Source organism: Phoca vitulina, unplaced genomic scaffold, assembly GCF_004348235.1.
Source record: "Phoca vitulina isolate PV1807 unplaced genomic scaffold, GSC_HSeal_1.0 scaffold35, whole genome shotgun sequence".
Taxonomy (NCBI): domain Eukaryota; kingdom Metazoa; phylum Chordata; class Mammalia; order Carnivora; family Phocidae; genus Phoca; species Phoca vitulina.
Window position 1 is genome coordinate 8,273,519 of NW_022589738.1, and position 22,911 is coordinate 8,296,429.

A 22,911-nucleotide genomic window follows, 5' to 3' on the forward strand; every position below is an offset into this window, starting at 1 on the left:
AACTTAGAGGTACTAATTTTTGTCTTATGTCTAGTTTTAAGGGGCTATTTTTCAGTGCTTTCAATGCTGAACCATTGAAAACATTCAATATTGAAATATCCAATACTTTCATTTAAGGGGATATTTCAACAAAAACTTATTGGATGTTGACCATGTGGCAGGTGAAAGGGATCAGACAGACAGGACATGGCCCTTGACCGGTCATATTTCATACTCTATGGTGAAAACAGACACATAGATAATTACAAATGAATGTGTTCAACAGTAAGAGCAGAGGCATGTTCACTGATCCATTCATTACACATTTTCTGAACTCTAACGATATCCCAAACACCATTCCTGCCTGGACAAAGAAGGGAGGGCTTCCGAGAGGAAGCACCATTTGAATTGGTTCTCAAAGGATGGACAGGACGTCGTCAGAAGACAAAAATGAAAAGACCTCTGGGAAAAAGCAGCAGCTTGTATAGAGCTTAGCAGTATAAGAGGGTGTACCTATAGAAAAGTCAGGAGGTTGGAATAAAGGGTACATTCCCATGGAAAGGTTTGGTTCAGACTATAAAAGGCTTATGTGTCATAAAAATAAGAGACCAGTTTCTACAGGGAGACATCTCAGAGGTTATCTGAATTGTAGATGCTGTTGGTGCCCTACCCATATGCTCTCATCTTCATCACTCCAATACTTGTCAGCCTGACTTCCAACAGTCTGCAACACCTGCACTTCTTTGCCTGACTTCTCCTCTGGCCACGAAAGCTCCTTTGCCTGATTGTGGGGCAGGCCTGGTGCTCTGGGAAATGAACGCTGCCGGCTCCCCTGCCATCACCTCAGCCCTTACCAATGACTCTCAGAATCTCGCTTCTAAATACCCCACTTCCCTAGTCCTTCCAATGAAATAACTCTGAGGTGTGTGTTGTAAACCGGTTTCCAGAATTTTTCCAGGAAGTTTAAGCTCCAGCTGCCTTCAGCAACAACTGGTTTGATAATGTCCTCTTTCTTGCCTACCTACTCTTCTCTGTCTCACTTTTCCGTATCTGTGCTTTTGCCTCCCAGACTAAGTACTTGCACTTGTTTCCCTGTCTTACGTTCTGCCTCTGGGGAAACCAAAGGGACAAGTGGTGAGACCAAATGTGTATTTGAGAACACCACCTCATGGGTTTGTGTGCAAGACAGACTGTAAGCAGGAGGGACTAGAGACGGGAGGCTCCTAGGAAGGAGGCTAGTCAATGCATGGATACCTGTATGCAGTGATGACTGAGATGCCACCAGCAGGAAAGAAAGAGGAGAGAAGGTGAAGAAAAGATGATAAAAGAAAAACGCAGTAACTGGATTCTAGGAAAGGGAAAGGAAGGAGTCACGTAGATATTTTAAGTCGGATATTACCATCAAAAAATAAAGTAGGGGAAGTTCCAATCGGGGAACGGAGGTGTTCCACTATGCCCTCAACCAAGGCAGTAATGGTGGGTCATGAAAAGAAGCTACAGACTTAGAAGATAATTTAGAGACAGAATTGATAGGACTTACCAGCCAAGTCTCTAAATACAGAATGTTTACAAAAAGAAAATGGTAATCTGGAGAATTCTGAAAACATTTGCCCATGAAGGGTCAATATGAAGCGATCTTCTTTTCCTTTTTATTTTTTTTTTTTTTAAAGATTTTACTTATTTATTTGGGAGAGAGAGGGAGAGAGAGCATGAGCAGGGGGAGGGGCAGAGTGAGAGGGAGGGAGAGAGTAGCAGACTCCCCGCTGATCCCAGGACCCTGAGATCATGACCTGAGCTGAAGGCAGATGCTTCACCGACTGAGCCACCTAGGCGCCCCCTTCTTTTCCTTTTTAAATTTAATCTGTAACTACCAAGAGTTGTAGTACATATGAAATTAATTATTGGCATTGATACGATAAATTGTTCTAGCCAAAGGGTAGTTCGATACTGATAAAGATCTGTGAATAGAATTCCTTTTTAGTTTGAAATCTAAGGTGGGCACTGGTTTTTCTGCCAAAATCTAGACTCAAAATACCTCCAGTATTGTAAAGAGGGCTGCAAAATTCAAGCCTCTAATCAGAGAGAGCTCAGAGGTGGAAAGCAGTTGCAGGACCCTGGGGGAAAAACAGTCACCATTCTGTACAAACATTCATTTACAGAAGGCTTTTTGCAGATAGAACAGAAAGGAAGTATCATTAATAAAATTAGTGGGGATTCTGTTATTTAAAATCTGAATTAGAAGACTGAGAATCTTCTGCAATTTGTACTAATGGCCTTTAAAAAATGGAAAAAATCATCCTAAGTCCCAGTGGGGCATACAAAAGATCTGCAAAACCAGACAATACAAGAAGAGGACCTAGAAAGAGGCAGCCCCTTTAATTTCACCAACTCTTTAGTGAGAGCTAGATGCCAGTTACAATCCCATCATATTTTACCTATCGTTGTCAGTTACACAATAAAAAACATGCTATAGTCCTCTGTATTGGAAAAGTGCACACTTTCATGATGCGCTATGATTCAGTCATGTTGCACTGATCAATGTGTGGTCTTTATGGCCTCTCAAGTTGCTTATTTCTTTCAGGTGTTGCCCCAAGAGATGGAGTAAATGGAGTTACAGGATGGACTCCAACTGCAGTACACAGTTGGCAGCTGATTTCAAAATTCAAGGCTGATTCTGCTCTTGTTTTTCTATGTGTTATACATACCCAAGTGAAGATGGACTGAAACCCTGGCCCTGCAACTGACTAGCTGGATAACCCTGGGGAGTCACTTAACCTTTCTGAACTTATTTCTTCAGTGATAATATGGGGAAAATAAATACCCAATGCCAAGATTGCTATATCAGAAATAGTATATGCTAAGTGTCTAGCAGTGTTACATGTGGTAGGTGCTCGATTAATTATTGTTGTCAACCTTTTTATTACAGATAGTATCTTATTCTGAAGTCCAGACTTCTAAGACCAGTGAGCGAGAGAGTTGTGGAACATGTGACAATGTTTTAGACGGGCTGCAGTGATGACAAGCTCTTAGCCATTCTACTAACTATTCAGGTGGGTAACAAGCCCCCCCCCCCCAAATTAGGGACTTCAGGGATAAAGGGAAGATGCAAAACCTTTAAAATATGTTTGGCTGCCTTTATGAGATTTGATCATCAGCTTTTAGTAAATACCCTTGGAGTATATAATCTAACACCAAGGCAGTATACCTACATACTAGAGGTGCCCCACGTTTATTTGTTAAATAAGTGAATGAAAACAAGAATAAATGAAAAAAAATCATTTTTATAACTATCAATTTCTTGAGCTGTTTTGGTTGGAGCTTGGTGCTCACATGAAACTTGCTGCTTCATAAATTGTCAAAAGAGAAATGGTTTAAGAAAAATTATGCTAGAGTTAGCTAGTTGTTTACATGCCTGTTTCTCCCTGTCAAGTTACAAGCCACGTGCCTTCATCATCTTTCCAGCATCCATTCAACCATCTACTGTGCATGGTGTTGTACCGGGCATAGCACATGGTGCTGAATTAATTATGTAGTCCGGTGTAGAGATGTTTCCAAGTGGTAATGCTATGTTTGTTTTGATTTTATGTACTGCATGTTTCAGCAGAAGAAGATTATTTCTTTGCTGAAATACATAACATTCTCTATGTGTCAACACCAAGATAAGGCTGGGTATTATTTGAAAAAAACATTTTGAGAAAAGAAGAGAAACACAGACTATTTTCAAGCAGACCAACATGAGCAAAAAGGGGAAATGGCTCCAAATACACATTTAGAAAGAATCACTAAACTGAATTACAAGTGAGACAGGCCAACCAAGAGAATAAGTATGTTTACTATGAAGCAAGCAAAATAAACAGCCATGATTTTCACTAGCATTGTTTCAAGTGGGCAGATTTTCCAAATTTGTTCATCTTATGCCCAAAACAATAATGGATTATTATGTGTAATGAGTATCTTTTCCAGAAATCGGCTACAGGCAACTCTTTAATGGGTTTTGAGATGGGAGAGAGAAACCTTTTCATGATATGTTTCAAATAATGAGTAAGTTTTTACCTTGCTTATAAGCAAAATGAACACTAAACTAATGGTTATTTCAAAAAAAGCTTCCATAAGCACAGTGTCAAAAGAGAGTAAGTAAAATTAAATCTCAGCACATGTACATTTTAAAAATGTAGCAGTATAATGCTTGCTTTAGGTCTCAGCGGGTAGAATATGAATATATGAATATTACTGTAGGGATTCCTCTCATTATTTTATACTTTACTAATACTTGTAGTAGCTAGAGCTAAATTGGAATCTTTATTTTGACCAAATCCATTACCTCTAACTTATGTTCATTTACAATATGTTTTCTGTTACAACCAGTATTTTCACATTTTCATAAAATTTGCTATACTTGGGAAAACATACAGAGCTTTTTTAGAAAGAACTAGAAACTCCTAGTTACTTTTCTAAGGATGTTTAAAATAGGTGCTATAAACAATGGATTTCTTTATAGATTCTGCACATGCTATTATGCGGTAAGTTAAAATCTAAATGAGACAGTAACTAGGTAGCACCATAATACTGGATATTTATAAGAGAATGTCTAGAGTACCTCTATACCTTTGTAAAATCAGAAATATCTGAGTATTCTAAAGATTATTCAAAACATAATTCCAGTTTTAAGGAATGGTATATAATTTCAGAACAATTTATCAAAAAATTTTATTACAATTAATTATCTTATCACTATGTTAATAAATCCTCGCTGCAAAGACAAATTTATACTAAAATTAAAATACCTAAGTTATTTCATTCTAAGAATAGAAAGATCCATGATAAATCCATGAACCAAGATATAAACTAGAGAACTGTGATGGAATCTTTAGGAGAATCTTCGTGTTGTACTAAATGATTCACAATAGAGATCTTTATTACACAGATCAACAGAAAAATGAATAGTATGGCCACTGCCTAAGATTTCAAACTATTTTTTGTAATAGTGTTTTCTATTCTATTAGAAAGTATCTGTGGTGCTATTTAGCTGGTTTCATGGGTCTCTTAATGCCATGTTCAGTCTGTAAGAGGCACCTAATGAACAGCTGAATGAATGAATGAGTCAGTAGCGAATGAACCACTAGTTCAAAATTCAGTAGCCTCCCAGCCCTGGCTCTGCTGGTAACTACTATAGAATTTTGAGCAAGTCACTTAAGAGATTTGACTTAGATGTACTTCAGCCCTCTGGACCTTCCTTTTCATGACACCTACATTCCAGTCAGTCTTCTTGGGTATAAAAAATGAACACAAACAGCAGGGGGCAGCAGACTACTTCTGATCTTGTATTTTTAGATCAAACTACACTTCAAATCCTGAGAAATTTCATCCATTCCCATCTTTAAACAGCTTTAAAAAAAAAAAAAATCCATCTAATCCGAGATGGTTCTGTCAGTGTCTTCATTATTGACAGTCACAGAGGCTTATTTTGCAGTCTTCAAATCAGATGTGACTGACAGGGTAAACTGAAGGCACCACAAGAATATTTCAGTTGGAATCAAAAAGAACAATATAGTCAAGGCTATTCTTATAGATGAAAATTAAAATACATTAAATAATGGACTGGGCTTTTAGTCTTACAAACCCCCTTTCTAAACAGTTCCCTGATTTTAGCAAAACCTCCACCTTACCTTGCTTCATGTTTTCGTCCCAGCTGTGCGTGCTTCCTAGAACGACGGCTGTTAGATTAACGACTATGCCAGTGACCGCATACAACTGAATTGTCTGATGGTTCAAGTTATACATTATCATTTTTCATTATAAGCATGTTTGTTTCCAAACAGATTTAGACCTTTCAGCCTACATATATTGGAATTTTTTCCAGTTTCACGTCAGAAAAAAATAAGGGGGCAATAAAAGGAGGGGAAACAAGCTGAATGTGAAGACAGTTGGTAAACACATCTGCTGCAATTCGTAAGGCAATAGCCCTGTCAAGAACTCTTACTTACTCATGTTTTAGTTAGAAGTTTAGAAATTGCCACTCTGCTCTGTGAAATGCTTAACATACTGAAAACCTGTAATACGACAAACCCTTAGTCAGTTTACCTTAAAATATATCAAATGTCTCTCAATTTGTAGGTAATGCAGCAACCTCATACTGCTTTTGCATGTGAAGGGAGGGATGGTAGAAAGGTTGCTGCAACTTGAATACCAGCTCGAACGTAATAAATACACATTTACCTGCTGCAAAAAGCATGACAGCAACAGGTCGGTAGAAGCGCCTTCGAGATCCCACGCAGATAGAAATCAAACCCACCAGGAATGCAATAAGAATGATGGCAGCACCGCCCAAGAGTAAAGCCAGAGTAGCAATCTGCCAATCTGCAAAGAAAAACAAGAAAGTATTGCTTTTAAGCAGTCAATCCTCAAAGAATCAACAGAATGATGTTCAGCAGCCTGCATCTAGCTGCAGCTAAATACACGGGATCTTACTGCATTCTAATCATCCTTTGGGAACTGAAGTGTTTTGCAACAAAAATTACTATAAACGTCCTAATTCAGAAAAGTCTCTTAGGCTAAGCTCAGCAGTGTTTTTAGACCAGGGGTTTGCCACGCTTTCCAAGGACTCTACTAAGCCTTCACGGTAAATTGGGTATCCTTTCCATAACCTATTTTCATTATTATTGTTTTTTTCTATTGAGCTATAAAGTTCACAAACCTTAAATATGAAAGTCGAGAATATGATGAACTTTTATATATATTCATACTCCCATATAACCACCACCCACATTAAGATATTGAACATTTTCGTCACCGGGGTTCCCTCGTGCCCCTCCCCAGTCAATAGTCACCCTCCCACCCAGGCTAGTAAGGGACATCTATCACCTCGGATTCATTTTTGCCTGTTCTTAAACTTTATGTAAATGGTCTGAACTCTTTTGTGTCTGGCTTTTAAGTCTGTGATATTGATTTTGTGTCTGGCTTTTATGTCTCTGATATCTACCCATGTTGTGTGGCAGTAACACATTCTTTCATTTTTTTTTTTTTTTCTGGTCCTTTCTCATAAAGCCTTCCTTCTCCGTACTGCACCCCCCAAAGAAACCAAGTTTTTATTTGCCAGTCTTTTCCTCCCCTTCTCTAAACAACTCCCCCAGCAAAATGGCATCAGGAAAATTTGTTGCTGTTTGTTTTTCCCTACTCTCTTTCATTTCATTCTAATCTCACTGTGGTATTTACCACAAGGATGGTCTGTGAAATTAAGTATTCCCAGGGAGCCAGAATGTACTCTAAATAGCTGCTGGCCCCCTTTCTTCATTCATACGTGGAAACAGCAAGCATATATTGATCACATGCTATGTACCGGTCTCTGTACATGGATACTTTGAGTCTCCCATGTGCTGAGTGAAATGTAAACCTCACTGAAATGCATCTGTCACTTCCTATAAAGATACAGAAGTAGCATGACAGAAAATTGGCCATTTCCCATCCCATAAGAAGAGGAGAATGTTCTCTAAGAAGCAGCAAAGTGAATATATGAAAGCACTATCCAGTTTAGGAAGCATCACAAAAAATGATACTGTGCAGAACATTCTTCATTGGGGGTCCTTTGGAAGTCCCAGGCTGCCTCTTCTGGCCCTCACTTTAATGTATGTGCAGAAAATGAAAATAGACTTTAATCCATGGTTAAACTGCAATGTAGTCTTATTCAAAGTTAAGAACTCATGATATTTTGATGCTGCACTTTGAAATTACCCCTCCAGAAAGCTTCCAAAGTGCACTCTTTTACCACTGTAGGATAAGGGATGAATGGAGGAACCTATAAAACCCTCGGATTTTCTTCTCTTCTTTATACTTATATATCTCTGCCTCAAGTGTCCTCTTCCACATCCTTGCCTTCTAATAAATTCTGGATTTATAACTGGCACTGAACCAGAACTTGCACTGCATTCAGGAAACAAACAAACAAGGGGAAAACAGAAAAAATCCACACTTTTAAAATATAAAGGTGAATCGCAAGAAAGTGGAGAGCATTTTTTATGCCATCTATTTGTAACAAAGCCATATAACTTCAAACAAAAGTATATCTGGCTTTCAACTAGAGTTTAAAAGGATAGTCATACTATGGATTTTTTATTCCATAACAGCATGTAGCTTTGAATTTAAAAAAACCAAAAGAATAATCCTTACATTTGGAAGTCTCTAAATTTCTTTGAAAAAGTTTATACATAGCACAATTATTTTTCACTTTAACATAATAGACATTCTTCTAAAAACTTTCAAGTTGAAATTTCTGAATAAGTAAAATTTTCATTGTATCAAAGTGGGGTACAAAAAAAAAATCCAACTATTCATCCATCAAATTCTTTAATAGAGACTTTGTTGAATACTTTCTAGTTGGACCATTAATTTTTATAAAATGATTACTTTTAGCAACTTTCTCCAAATTAAACAAGAATTTTTACAGAATCGATTTTAAGTCAATATACAACTATTCACTCACTTAAAAAAATAACTTAAAAGATTGCTTTTCTGATAAGCTTTCACACAGCCCAATATATATGCATAATGATTTGCCCAGATTTGTGTATTTCCACAGCCCAATATATATGCCACAGATTTGACTATTTCCACTTTTAACCCAAAATAAAAAAAGAAATTTTGATCACTTTTCTCTACTTTAAATATGCTCAAAGAATAGATAAAATACATGTATTTATTTGCATTTTGTAAAAGCAAACTAAGACAAAAAAAATTGGCAAAATTTTCCCTTAAAGGGCAAGACAGTCAATATTTTCAGCTTTGTGGGTCATGGTCTGTGTTGCAACTACTCAACCTCTGCTGTGTAGTGTGAAAACAGCCATGGACAATATGTAAATGAATGAGCATGGCTGTGTCCCAATAAAACTTTACAAAAGGGCTGGTTTTGACCCTCTGGCTAAAATTTATTGACCCCTGGTCTGTACTTTATGTACCATTTAACAATGCTGAACTTTTTTCTATGTAAAGGTCTCTCAGACAATAATAATTTCATAATAAAGTCAGTTTGATAAATGAGTAATAAAGGAGTGCAAAGTGATGCTTATCCAATTTAGCAATTGAAAAGTATAGAAAACCCAAATCTCCTTAAATTAGGAGATTTCCTTAAAATAGTAATACTTCATGTCATATGGAAAACCAATAAAATGCAATAGAAACCACAAGGAGAATAACACTTACTAAAAGGGACTAGAACCTAATTAGGAAGGGAACCTCTTACAGCATAGGAAGTAGTTCTAAAAAGTAAGTGAATACAACCAGTTCTGATTTTCTTCTTCTCTTTTTTTTTTTTTTTTTTTTTAAGATTTACTTATTTATTTGAGGTGGGGGGGCAGAGGGAGAGGGTGAGATGGTCTCAAGCAGACCCCGTGCTGAGCACGGAGCCCAGTGCGGGGCTCTATCTCACGACCCTGAGATCATGACCTGAGTCGAAACCAAGAGTCGGACGCTCAACCGACTGACCCACCCAGGCACTCCCCCATTTTCTTCTAAAAGTCCTGTATCTATTTTTAGTACTGAGGGTTGTGGCTAATGAAAGTCATCCTAGACATAAAGTAAAAAAGGCAGGTTACCAATATCACACTGTAATGTTGCTACCCTTCCCTTTGGTCCTTAACCATAGATAATGCCTGTTCACACAGAGAAGCCATTTTATTTTATGAAAGTCTAGAACTGGGCCATGTCTGCCACTGTCCTGGCCAGAAGCTGGGGCTTAGACTGAAGTATTGAGCCCATATCTCTGGTAGACTGTGCCAAGTTTTGAGAGTGCTGTCATTATATCCATTTGGAATGATTCACTCAGGCAGGTTGCCCAGGACCAAAGCTTTAACTCGTTGATCAGTTGAACAATCAGGAAGCCAAAAAAGTGGTTTGATAAGGCTACCATAGTCAGTGAGACCCAGGGCACTTTTCACGGTTCAGCACTAGGTACTCTGAAGCTGAGAACAGTGCTTGTGGCATCGTGCCTCTTGCAGGAAAGAGTTAGAATCCACTGTCCAGACATTAGGGCCTGCCTGCCTTACGGGCAAGCTAAAGTCAGGGACCATGTAGATCAGCCTGATACCATTTCCTCTTCCTTGATGAACAAGACTAGAATACGGAGAATTTTTAAAAAGTGAAAAATAGTTTTATAGATACCTAGTAATAGCCATTAAAACAATATATGCTGGGCTTCATGTATACACATATACCTCCTTATCTACCAAATGTACATTTAACAAAATATACATATAAAATGTTTTGTTATATACTATAGAACTTGAAAAATTTTATGGTAATATTCAATAAATGACCAGAAAACTTGTCTCTACACTAATGGTTTTTCCATTAGAAAGTTTGCATGCCACAAATACTCGCTATCCCATATGTAGTGTTTGCAAAACAAATTAAAATGTCATAAAATTCTCAATTTTCAGCCCCACTTCTTAAAATAAAATCATCTATTTTAAGTTCTCATAATTGGTTAATTTCTACATCAATCTTAGTTCCACAGTTTTATAGCCCTCACAGTATTTAGTCAGATGAAGTGGTAAGAGTCCTTAGAGATTTATTACTCTGCATTAGTTTTACACATTTCTATAAATGATAAACTGACACCGTAGCAGAGCAGTGAACATAAACCAGCTCTGCAGAACATCAATGGCCATGGTGCTATTTTACAAACTGCAGTGCTCTGCACAATTAAAACTGGCCATTGTTCAATGTCAGGCCAGTTGATTTGAAATTTGAGTTTGGTTTCCAAGAGCTCTGAAAACAAGTGATAATCAGTTTTGATGAAAAAATGTACATCCTTGGTCCATGAGCCAGCGAGGACTCAAATGGGCTGCAAAGAATGTTTTGGATCTGGAACTCACACCTGAAATGAGGCTGCTGTAGTATATGGCAGGTTCTGCTTAAGAGTATAGCAGTCCCCCCTTATCTGCAGTTTCGCTTTCCATGCTTTCAGTTACCCGCGATCAAACGCAGTCCAGTCTGAAAGCAAATGATCCTCCTGACGGATCACCAGAAGGTCAATAGTAGTAGCCTAAGGCTTCGTCACAATGCCTCTATCAGTCACCTCACTTCGTTTCATCATGTAGGCATTTTATCATCTCACATCATCCCAAGGATTAGTATAGCACAATACAATATTCCAAGAGAGAGATCACATTTATATAACTTTTATTATAGTATATTGTTATAACTCTTCTATTTTATATTCTTATTGTTGTTAATCTCTTACTGTGCCTAATTTAAAAATTAAACTTTATCACAGGTATGTGTGAATAGGAAAAAACATAGTATATATAGGTTTCTAGCCAAGGCTCAAGATAAGTGTGTGCTTCTCTATCTGCTAGTGCTTTCTCTAAGAAAAAAAAAAAAAAAAAAAACAGGAATGAATATAATGAACATAATGTTATACTTTCCCCTGCAGTTACAGAATCAAAATTGGGCAGTCTTTATATCATAACATCAAGTCCAGCATTAATATGCAACTCAGGAACTAAATTCAAGTCCTCTTTCAAGGTATTTTTATTAGCTGGCGCCAGAGTTTCCAATGTCTATAAATGCTTTAGTAATCTGCAGAATTGTGCTGACTTACTTTACAGTCTAATACATGAGACTGGTCTGAAATTGCCACTGCATTACGAAAATTCTATGAGCCACATCATAATTGCCAAATTGGAAATTCACATTCCTTTAGGGAATTCGTGGTCAAAGTTAACTTCCAATTTTCAGGAAAGGCAAAATCTTAATGACAATACACTTTCCACACTTTTTAAGCCAAGGTCAAATGCACCACATCAGTGCCTAAAGCTTTCCTCCACCCACCTCATTTCAAAACCTTTAACTTGTCAAACACTGTCTAATTTATTTACCTCTGTAGGTACTGTTTATACGCTGAAATTAGTTCTACTGTATGTAAATCCCTGAGCACACAATTGCCACTTCTTCTAGGAAATCAGATAAAATTAAAAAGCAATGAAGAAACAGATTTTTAGCCTTAGAAATTCAACTCCCACAATTTGGGTGGGTAGTATTTTCCTAAATGTATTTTAATGTTTTAATACGAGAGTATCACTGTTCTAGAATTCTCATCACAAAGTAAAATATTGATTTTTAATTAACTTTTATAATCACATTCAAATTTGCCAGTCACTTTTATTTTCACCTTTGAAGTCCCTAAAAGACAGATATATTAACCAAAATGATATCCATAACTGCAATTAAAATCATTTACTGTTCCACCTTGAAGAGGTGACAGGGTGAAGAGGTTTCCTATCATCCTGACACCACCTCACAGGTCATCCATAAATCCTCCCTAACTCACCCACATAAGCTGGATCATTTCACTCATCGCCAGAACACCTTCAGTTCTTCTAAATACTTTGATTCACTTATTGGGCATATGTAGAGCAAAACACTTAAATTTATTTTAATTATATTGGTAAGAACTCAGAAAGCAAACTCAGTATTGCCAATTCCATTTTATCATCAGGAATGGGAAATACTGGGATGGTTTATATTTGTTGAGGGGAGAACAAGCTCCAGTTACAGAATAACTTTTCAAACCCAAATTCTCCAACACATCCACCTCTTCACAGAAGACCATGCATTTTTCCTGCCTAGCTCATTTCATTAGAAATTATGGCATTGAATTATTTTCATCAACTGTAATTTAGGAATTTGAGATGAATGCTACATACTTCTGGATTTGGACAGTAAGTCCATATCCTCATGTATGAAGAATGAATCAAAATGGTGCTGTTATTTTGTGTAAAAGGAAGGTAACTGTAGACTTAATAGCCAAAATATTTCCAGAGGTATCAAATGATACACTTCACTTTTTTAATCTGCATGTGGCAAATGAAGTGGAAAACTGAAACCATTACTGAGGGAGTTTAAATTTTGTTTTCTTGGCTAAGTTGCATTCTGATCTAAATCCGTCAGTGTCGCATTAATCTTCCACTATTCCATGAGATGTAGACACAAAGACAGGCAAAAGAAGAATTCCGATTCTGATTTCAATAGTTAAAATGACCACGTCTTTTCAATCAACTAATATCAAATCTAACATTCTTCATGTGCAAACAAATATTTAAAGCAAATAACTATGTGTCTTTTACAAAATGACAATATAGACACTGACACTGTGCTGCACAAAGTGAAATGGAATATTAGAGAAGCACCTACCTTGTTAATCAAGTTGCAATGATACAACTTAAAAGAGTCCTACTCTTCAGGCCAATTTATGGATAAAAAATGTGTCAAAAGTGCAGTGCCGACCTGCCTTTAAGCACATATATGATACTAGGAAACCATGCAAATAAGTGATGCAACAACTCTAATAACCAAAATGTAGGTCAATTTTGCCAAAATTCTAGAACATTCTGGTTGTCCAAAAGTACCAGACAGGTTACTAATTTTCAATCCATGACAATTTCATTCCAGCCTTTTGAATTATTTTGTGTGGTGTTAGAAGAATACGCATCTCTTTTTCTTTAACAAATCAAGGGGTGTTTTACCTGCTTCACAGGATTCTATCTTAGAAAATTTGGTGAAAATGCAATTTATCATCCAAATACCATAACATATGGTATCTTTCCCCCCAAATAAGACCGTTATATACAGTGCTTAGCAAAGAGCCCTGCTTTTAAAGCATGTTGCAGAATTTAGACAAAAAAAAAAAAAAAAAAAAAGACACACCATCACCGCTAATGACGGCTGTTTCCTACCATGTACTATGTTAGAAAGCTTTCGTTAGCATTTGATGGTAACTAATATTATCTAAAGGGTACAGGTATTTCTCAGTAGTAATTTATAATCATACTATTTCCATAAAGTTGTGATGAGTTTGTTACACTGAACATTGTTTCTTCCCCACTCTTAGGGAAAAAAACCTAAGGTTACAATTTAGAAAACGTGGTTATCTGGAAAAGCAGGAAGAAGAAAACCCACACCAGGACTAGGAGTGGGTGACCTTCTTCTATTCAACTACAAATCTTCTGTGATGGGTTTAGAGTAGCTAATAATAATCAAAGGGTAGACGGAAGACAGCCAGTCACCCACGATCCGTATTGAGATACCCTCTTAGTAAATATGGGGGGGGATAAAACTGGCAAGATAGCAGTTCCCTGTTAGCAAACTTCTTTAGATGAGATCTCTTCTATCCCCCTGCAGAATTTAAACTTTTATTTCCTCCTTTACATTACTTTGTACATTTATATGATTTCATTGTTTAAAAGTGTTTCATTCATCACCTTGCTGTCCCTAACTAGCACAGTGCTGGCACGCAAACTGGCTAATTCTGTACCAGGATAATGCCTACGCCCTGCGATGAGGTCAGTGAATATGTTTTAATGAAGTTAACTCCTTGGGCACATGTGAGAAGACAGGAAAGGGGAAAGGTCATATCTCTAAGTCACCTAGTGGTGCTAGGAATAGACACCAGGTCGCATTCACAAAGTACTATGGCAACATTTTGATGAACTTTTGGTTTAGGGACCTTAAAACACGAGAGCAATAAAACCCCCTTTGATGGAAATTTGAGTTCTTTTGTGGGTGTGCCTTTTTACACATTGATGATATGTCACTCATGGGTCCCAGCTTCTACGTTTAAACATCTTTTTGCTAATAAACATATATTTTGGAAAGAGAATCAATAGGTGACATTATGTTGAAACATGGCTCATTAAACTATCATTTAAAAATCTCCCAATAGTTAATATAAGCTGCTAGAGACAAAAAGACTCTAGGTATTTTTCCTTGGTTCTTTGGGAACCATGGATGCCTCGTTTTTGATTTTTTGCTTTGTTTTGTTTTTTTAATGGGAGTCTTTAGGCAAGAAGACTACAACAGAATAGAAAATTGATGGTCTACTAGTGTCTCAAAATCCCAGACAAATATAGAAGCAAAAAAGGGCAAGGAAAGGTGTCCTTGTCTAATTTTCAAGGGAGATGATCCAATACTTTGAAAAGACTGGTAAGATTTAACTGCCAGTACCTTTGACATATAAGGATGAAATTCTGTTTAAGGGAACATCAGTCTCTTTTGATAAATAAATGTAATAAAAAAAAGCCAGGATGCAATAATAACTTGATCTAGTGAAATTTATATTCATTTAATCAATTTAAAAAACAAATGGATGCCTTCCACATACTTGCAATTATGATTCAACTTAAAATTAAACAGATGTTTTAAAGCATCCTATCATGGCAAAGCTTAAAGAAAAAGAAGTTTTGTTGATTTTTAAGGACTAGTCATGCCAACAATGTAGATTTGATGATAGAAAACATCTAAAACTTCACAGACTTACTGACATATGAGTCTATCTGAAGATCGTAAATTCTATGTGAAATCAAATCTTGGATGATTATAAAAAAGTAGACATCTATTTCATGTGTAGTACTTAACCTCTGCATCCAAAGTTCCATACATGAGAGTACTCAACAAACCTTCAAACACCAAAAGATAGTTACCTGCAATGTGACAGGAAAGCTTGAAAACGCACCCTGCAAAAATAGTTCAGCCAAGTACAATTCCTATTGAGTCACTACCATTGCATCTTCCTCATTTTTTCTTATCCACGCAAGAAATTTGCCTGGGCAGGAATACTTTTAAAATCTTTTCTACCCCAAATGTGCTATGATTCTGCAATTCAATATATGGGCAATTGTCAGGAAAAGAATTTTGTTATTAAGGGAAAAATAAGCAAACAAAAAATAATTCTGCAACTCCAACACCTTTCTAGCGCTACAAAACTTGGCTCCTGTCTGAAATTTTAACATTTTAGTGATCGTGTACAAAGCATCTATCTCCTCAGACTCATACAGAACTTTCTTAAAAAAAAAAAATTAAAATTTTATCAGCAACACGAAGTAGATTAGACCCCAGATTCTTTTTTGTTTGTTTGTTTGTTTTAAGATTTTATTTATTTGACAGAGAGATAGACAGATGAGCACAAGCAGAGGGAATGGCAGAGGGAGAGGGAGAAGCAGGCTCTGCACTGAGCAGGGAACCCGATGCGGGACTCGATCCCAGGAACCTGAGATCATGACCTGAGCCGAAGGCAGACGCTTAACCATCTGAGCCACCCAGGCGCCCTAGACCCCAGATTCTTAATCAGTTTGAGCCTTGGTCATTTGAGACTACAAACCAAAATGGCTTAAGGTCACCTACAGAGAGTGGTAGAAGTTCTCTATTTGTAGACAGGTTAGGTTTTTGAATTCATTTGATTCCAAATCCAAAGTAACCCCATAAAAGTGACCAATCATTAAAGCCATTTGTTAAGGGCAGTTTGTGCCCAAGCCAAATTTTATACTTATATAATTGACTCAAAGTTCTTTTTTTTTTAATTAAGATTTTATTTCTTTCTTTATCTGAGAGAGAGAGTGAGCGAGCACAAGCAGGGGGAGCAGCAGAGGGAGAAGGAGAAGCAGGCTCCTGGCCTAGCAGGGAGCCCAACGCAATGGCGGGGGGGCCCTCCTCGTTCCCAGGACCCTGGGATCATGACTTGAGCCGAAGGCACCCAGGTGCCCCTGATTCAAAATTCTTAAAGAAAGTAGCTATGTAGTTGTCTTTGTTCTTCAGAGGCAATAAAGTAAGAATGCAGACTGGCAGCTAGACTCCAGTGTCAGACTCTATGCCTCAAAAGTGGCCCAACAGCATCTCCCATCCTACATGTTCTTCTATAATGGGACCTTGCTGTTGCTCCATCAAGAGGTGGAGTCCAAATTCCTCCCCTGGAATCTGAGCTTCCATATGGCTCCTCTGTGATTTTCCAGGCTAGTTAAGACAGAGACTTGTTCTCTTAGGACCCTTTCTGGGAAAACCACTCATTCTGTAATAAGTTCGACTACCCTGGGACCACCATTCCAGTAAGGCCGGTCCCAGCAGATTCCAGTCTCCCAGCCATTTCCACCAAGGTGCCAAACCCAGTGAAACCATTTGGAAGAAGATCCTACAGTTCCAGATGTTCCAGTCCCCAGCCATTCAAGTCACCCTCAGCTATGTCCCCCAGACATCCTGGAGCCCCAGATAAACCATCCTCATTATGCCCTATCTGAATTCTTGACCCACATAAGTCATGAGCATAATAAAATGATTGTTGTTTTGTACCACTAACTTTTGAAGTGGTTTGTTTCCCAGCATTACTAACTGGTACTCTCTTGGAAAAAATGTCTCTACCAACGACTGAAAACTTGGCAAACATATAAAACGCCTGGTCTCTTCAGTAACATATAGGGATAACATTAGCTACCTTGCAAGTTTACTGTGACATTGGGAATAATGGAGATGTCTGCCCTGTAATAGTACTAACAAAAAAGGTAGCTATTAGATAATAGTTTTGTGATCCTGATCTACCAAGAGCATAGTTAAATGCTTGGTAATGCATAGCAAAATTTAAATTTGAAACTCACAACATACTTCATTATTCAATGCAAAGAGTTTACCTTTTAAGGGGGGTGGGGGGAGTCCTCAATTATCCAAAAAAAAATCACTTTGGGCTTGTTTTAATGAATATATAATAAGGAAGAAACACAACCCTAATGAGCAGGTACTTTTATATATTTAATTTTAATGACAAACCATTTGAAGCCATTAAATTGTATGAGGTCACATGAATGGTAAGTGGCTAAGGTCAGGGCAGTTTGAATCTAAAGCCTCCTGTATTCTCAACACTACTCTGCCCTCCTACAGGATTACATTATAATTTAGCATAGTTCATATAGAAATTTACTGTGGTATTTAGATAATGTATTCCAGGGACTTATTTTGAAGCATCTACAATCCTTTTCACTAATACATCTAGTAGTACTGGATGTACCTTTGGTCCCACTAAGTAGTCTTACCATTAACAGAAACTTGAAAGAAATTCCTAAAATATATTCCTGACAGCAGGCAAAATCTATTGCCTAAGATATGCTTTTGTTTGCTTTGGTTTTATTGTGAAATGTTTTATGAAAGGCCAGGCTTCTCACACACCCATCAAATCCCTTTGCTGACAAAGACTGATCTAAATGGTTCCCTGGAGATTACAATCATTCTATAAATGTGAGCAAAAGAGGAATTATATCTGTCCACAAATTAAAACATCCTTTGTAAAAGTCAATCTTGGGAGCTTGAAAATCTTAGGAGATGGTAAAAGAAAAGATCGTGAAATAAGTTATACTTGGTTTTCTCCAACTTATTGAGAAAGTTTTGGTGCTGAGTGCTACTCTTTGTATAATTTTCCACCCACCTATGCTGTGTAGGTTAAATAAAACTGCATTTGTTCTACTTACGTTCTTTTTCAGGAAGCCAGAAGAGGGTCTAACTGTCTGACCTCCAGGCCTGCAGAACTATTTGTAAACACTCATCAATATCAACTCATTTCGAGCAAGAAGCTGAACCTTTCCTGGAGTAAATCACACTGTGAGGTTTCCCAATGCAATTTTGTTTCCCTATGAAGGTATGGATTCAAATTATGCACGAAGGACGTACACCTGAATTCAGAATCACTAAACCTCAGATTTTCTAAGATTTGCAGTTGTTTAGGCAGTTTGGTTTATCTTAAACTACAACCCAAGGTGGGTTTTCTTACAAAGCCTGTTAAAGCGGAATTTTCTACTAGTTTTAGGAAAATGAGCTACATAGAAAGCACTCTTAAGAGAACCTCTTGTCAACTGAAAATAATAATATTCACCTGTTATTAGCATACGGCGCGCACTGCCATTTCAAAACTGCCAGTGACTCATGTTACAAATGAAGCTATTTTTAGGACAGTGCACGAATGATGTTAACAATATTCCTTGAAAAAGGCACTATTTGATCAAGTATTTCATGGATGGAAAAGATGCATAGATTCTGTAGATGGAAAGATGGATAAATGCACTTGTTATATCCTAAAATTACTCTTAGTAAAACGCGTTCGTTTGGCTATCTGCATGTCCTTGCTTTTTGCTCGGTCAATAAATCACATGGACGTCAAAAAAGGAATCTGCCTTATATGAAACAGCTACATATTTATGAATTTTAAAGCCACCCTAGAGGTTATACAGCACATTTTATGTCAAGTTTAGGGCATCAGCATTCTCTGTCCACTTGAGCAATCCTATTTGCACTAAGGATTCTTTTGCAATGGCTACGAAATTTTAACAACTATATTCTAAACAAAAGTTATCAAAACTAAATGTGAGTAAGCAAAAGCCAAAAACACGACTACCATTTAAAATAAGCTGATTAAAGATTTATTAAGAGGCTGCACAAATCAGTAGTGGGGAAACTATCCTTAGAAATTCTGTGGCCGGCAGCCATGGGAGCACCACCTATTCGAAACTTCCTAACAAGCATACTTTATTATTATTATTATTTTGTTTCCACCGCGAATGACAGTCTATTGGCCGTTTTTCTCATTTGTCTCTTTTGGAAAACTTATAGCTTTAGATGAATGCCTGGACTGTCCCCCTACACTGAACTGGGACACCAGAGAAAAGCATTACAGTTGACTGACACCCGGATTACTGGTTCGTACTAGAAGTGCTGACGCAACCTTCAATACACCAGGACACAAAAGGCATGGTTCTGCTTTCGCTTAAAACCATAAAACAGGTTATAAGCAGCAAACAACGCATATTTGGTACCAAAATTAAAATGCAGCTTTAAAAATAATGGCTGAGGGGAAAGTTTCCGTAGGAACTGGGCCTAATTAGGACATACTGTCGTCAGTAGAAACATTCCTGAAATTTCCCTTCTGTAAATACAAGCTCATCTCTTCATAGCAGTTTTAATTCTAATTAAGACAAAGGTTTTTAATTAAGCCCCGAAGATCCTGGGGAAGGGCCTTTAGTAAAACTGTCCTTGGTGGCTCCTCCCGAGGTAATTCATTTCAAGAGACAATGAAGTGGATCTCTTAAAATCTTCAGAGAAGACATTTCCCTCTCTGCTTTCTGCTACTCCACACAGCAAACAGACTGAGAAAAGCTGCCTGCCCTCTGGAACAGGCAAGAGAAGCATTGCTCGCTTCAATTCAAGCTTCCCTCTTCATTTCAAAACATTTGTGGATAGAAGCTTCAAGTTCACAGAACATTTTAAGAAAGCACATTTTGTAAAGTGGGGGAGATAGAGCAATTTTCCATATTTTGTTTCCTTTCCTCCTGCACCCCCCACCCACCGCCTTGGAGAGGAAAAATGAACTGCTACTACATAAAGAAAGTCAAGAACTTGTTCCAGTTAGCCTCAAACAAAACCATCTCTATGCCTCCCACGTCATTTGCTCACCAACTACACTTTTTTCTGGGATGAAAACTATCTTAAGCAAAACAGAACTGAAGCTGATTTTCAGGAACCCAAATAGAAATAAATGCTGTGGTTATGAGTTTCAGCAGAAGGGTAGGATAACGGGCTTGGGGGGAAAAAAAATCAGAAACTGTCCCTGCCTCCAATTTCTACCTCGTAGAGACCTCTTATCACTACATTTGCATGAAGCTTGAGTCTCCCTATTTCCTTGCCTGGGGGAGGGCGGGGGAAGCTGAGATAAATGGGTATGGAGGCAATTAAGGAGAGATTAGCAAACACGGCGTACTGCTCAACAAACTCGGGTTGGCTTCTCCCCATTCCCCACATTCCTGGCCAAGAGAAAAGGATATGGGTCTGAAAAGAAAAGAGGAGTAGAGGCTGGTTTCTCTAACCTATCTGAAAAGTCTTTATGCAATCAGGGGGCTATTATTTCAGGAGACAGGAGAAAGGGGCAAAAGATTCCCGTTGCTAAGGAGACATGCTGAAGCTGGCATTCCTACATAAATTTCCATTTCTATTGGAGAGGGGAAAGAAAAGATATTTTCTCCAAAGTTTATTTGGATCCCCTGGTTACTGAAGAAAGGCATTTTACCAATTTATTTTATCTTTAGTTGTAAACAACCAACCCTGAAAGAATTAAAAGACCTAAATGTTGACCTCCTGCTGCCAACCAGTCCCCTCCACAGTGAATTAAGCAACAAAGACGAACCCCGTCAATGGGAATTTTGAAGTAAAATCAAAGAAGAGGCCTTTTGTAAACAGAAAATCAAATTTATGAAAGAAACTTAATCAAGTGAACTAATCTTTCTTGAAACAAGAAACCAAGACAAAAGTAAATCAGGTTTGTGTGGCATTTGTGCTATTTCAACTTTCTTGGAACTTGAAACGTCTCCAGTAAAGCTTCATAAATAGTCCCAGAGAAGACAAACTGTCACGAAGGAATTTAATCAGTTTCTTAGGGGTACGCGTGGGTAAGTGTAAAATCACGGGCAGGTCCTCTGCCTTTATTCCCCTTTCTCTGCACTGACACCAGCAGCTGAATAATCAAGATTAGCGAGGAAAAGGGTTTACTGCAAGAAATCGGAAATTGGCAGATTTCTGCTAACGGCGTAACTGGGACGCAGGGGAAGGCAACTGGGGGTCAAGGAGAGAGTAAAGCCCCCCCTTGGGGCTGGGTAGCCCCAGTGACTACCCTCTTCTCCACCCTCCACCCCATCCGTTTGCAGCTTCCAGTGCTAGCTGAATAAGCCACAACTTTCCAGGCATCTGTGAGTAAGTAGCTCATGGAGAAAGGAAAGGTCTGAAGGAGAGAGGAGGTATTTGGAGAGGAAGAGAAAGAAGGGCAACTCACAACCAACGACGTGTCACCAAAAAAGGAAAGGAAATTACGCCTGTCTCTGTTCCAACTCTCCAGATCCCTCAAAAATTTAAGGAAATAAAACCCAAACCGAAACTCCCCGGGGAAAACCGAGACAAAGTGGAGTAGAGCAGGCAGAAACGTGGGCACCAAGAGGTAAACTCAGGCAAATTCCTCCTTGAGAGAGGAGGGAGAAGAGAGTGGGGAAGACCGAGCAGAGAACCCAGGGCGTCTTGGTAGAGTTGGGGCGGTTTTGCCTCTTTTTTAACGTGAGTGGGGAAGGCGTTGCATTTTTAACACAGCCCCACGGTTCTCGCCTCAAAGGATATCAATTACCCCAAACAGCATACGTGTTACTCCAGAGCCCGAGGAATGGCCACGGGAGGACGGAGAGGGCGCGGGACGTCGCATTGGGTCTGGCGACCAGGACCGGGGAGAGACGAGGGCTGGCTATCAGGGAGGCGGCTGTAGCCCAAGGGTCCGCGAAGGGCCAGGATGGAGCGGGGCGGACGAGGGTAGGGGACACAGAAGGTGGGGAGAGAGGCGGTGGCCGTCCGGGCAGCGGGGCACCGGGCAGTCCGGGGTGGGGGGCGGGGGTCGCGGCGCGCCGGGCTCTCACCGCTGCTGAGCGTGGAATCGCAGTGCCAGCTGTCCAAGCTGGCGGGTTTCCGGCAGGACTCCCACAGGGACAGGTAGTACTGGTGGTCGGCCGTGACCCAGGCCGGGCTCAGCACGGCCCCCAGGTCCAGACACAGCGCCAGGAAGATGCACACCAGCCCGACCAGCTTCAGCGGGGTCAGCACCGACACGCGCACCTCCTCCATGCCGCTGCCCGCCGAAGCCATGCCCCGGGCGCCGCAGCCGCCCGCCCCGCCGGAGGCGAGGTCGCCAGGCGGGTCCGGAGAGCGGGGAGCCGGACCTCCTTTGGAGGGAAGCAGCGGAGCCGCCGCGCGCCGCGAAGGTAGGTCTGCGGGGACTACCGGCCGGGGTGGCGGGAGGGAGGGGGGTCTTCCGCAGCCGCAGCGACGCCTATCCCGCCGGGGACCTTCGCTGCCAGCCCCGCGCCGCGCTCTGCCGGCGCCCGCTCCGCCCCGGCGCGGCCAGGCTAGCTCCGCCCGGGCCCCTCCCCGGGCTGCGGGAGGCGGTGCCGAGCGGGGAGGGGCGGTGGGTCCGCACCCGGGCGGTGTCAAGCTCCGGCTCCCGGTGCGAGAGGCTAGCGCCGCCCCGCCCCTTGCCAGTGCGCGAAGCGGGTCTCTCTTCTCTGAACCCCGTGCGTGGCGCGCTCGGAACGAGTTGTCTCCTCCACA

General features: G+C 39.5%; 1 protein-coding gene across 1 annotated transcript in view; it reads right to left on the bottom strand.

The window, feature by feature from the left end:
- Positions 1-22,694, bottom strand: part of TMEM47 (transmembrane protein 47) — a 29,257-nt gene extending 6,563 nt beyond the window's left edge. Inside the window, exons 1-2 of the mRNA XM_032426652.1 lie at positions 22,224-22,694; positions 6,196-6,336 (exon numbers count right to left, since the gene is read on the bottom strand). Coding sequence (XP_032282543.1) covers positions 6,196-6,336; positions 22,224-22,449 — 367 coding nt within the window. The 5' untranslated portion in view covers positions 22,450-22,694. The remainder of the gene's footprint in view (positions 1-6,195; positions 6,337-22,223) is intronic.
- Between the last annotated feature and the right edge of the window lie 217 nt (positions 22,695-22,911).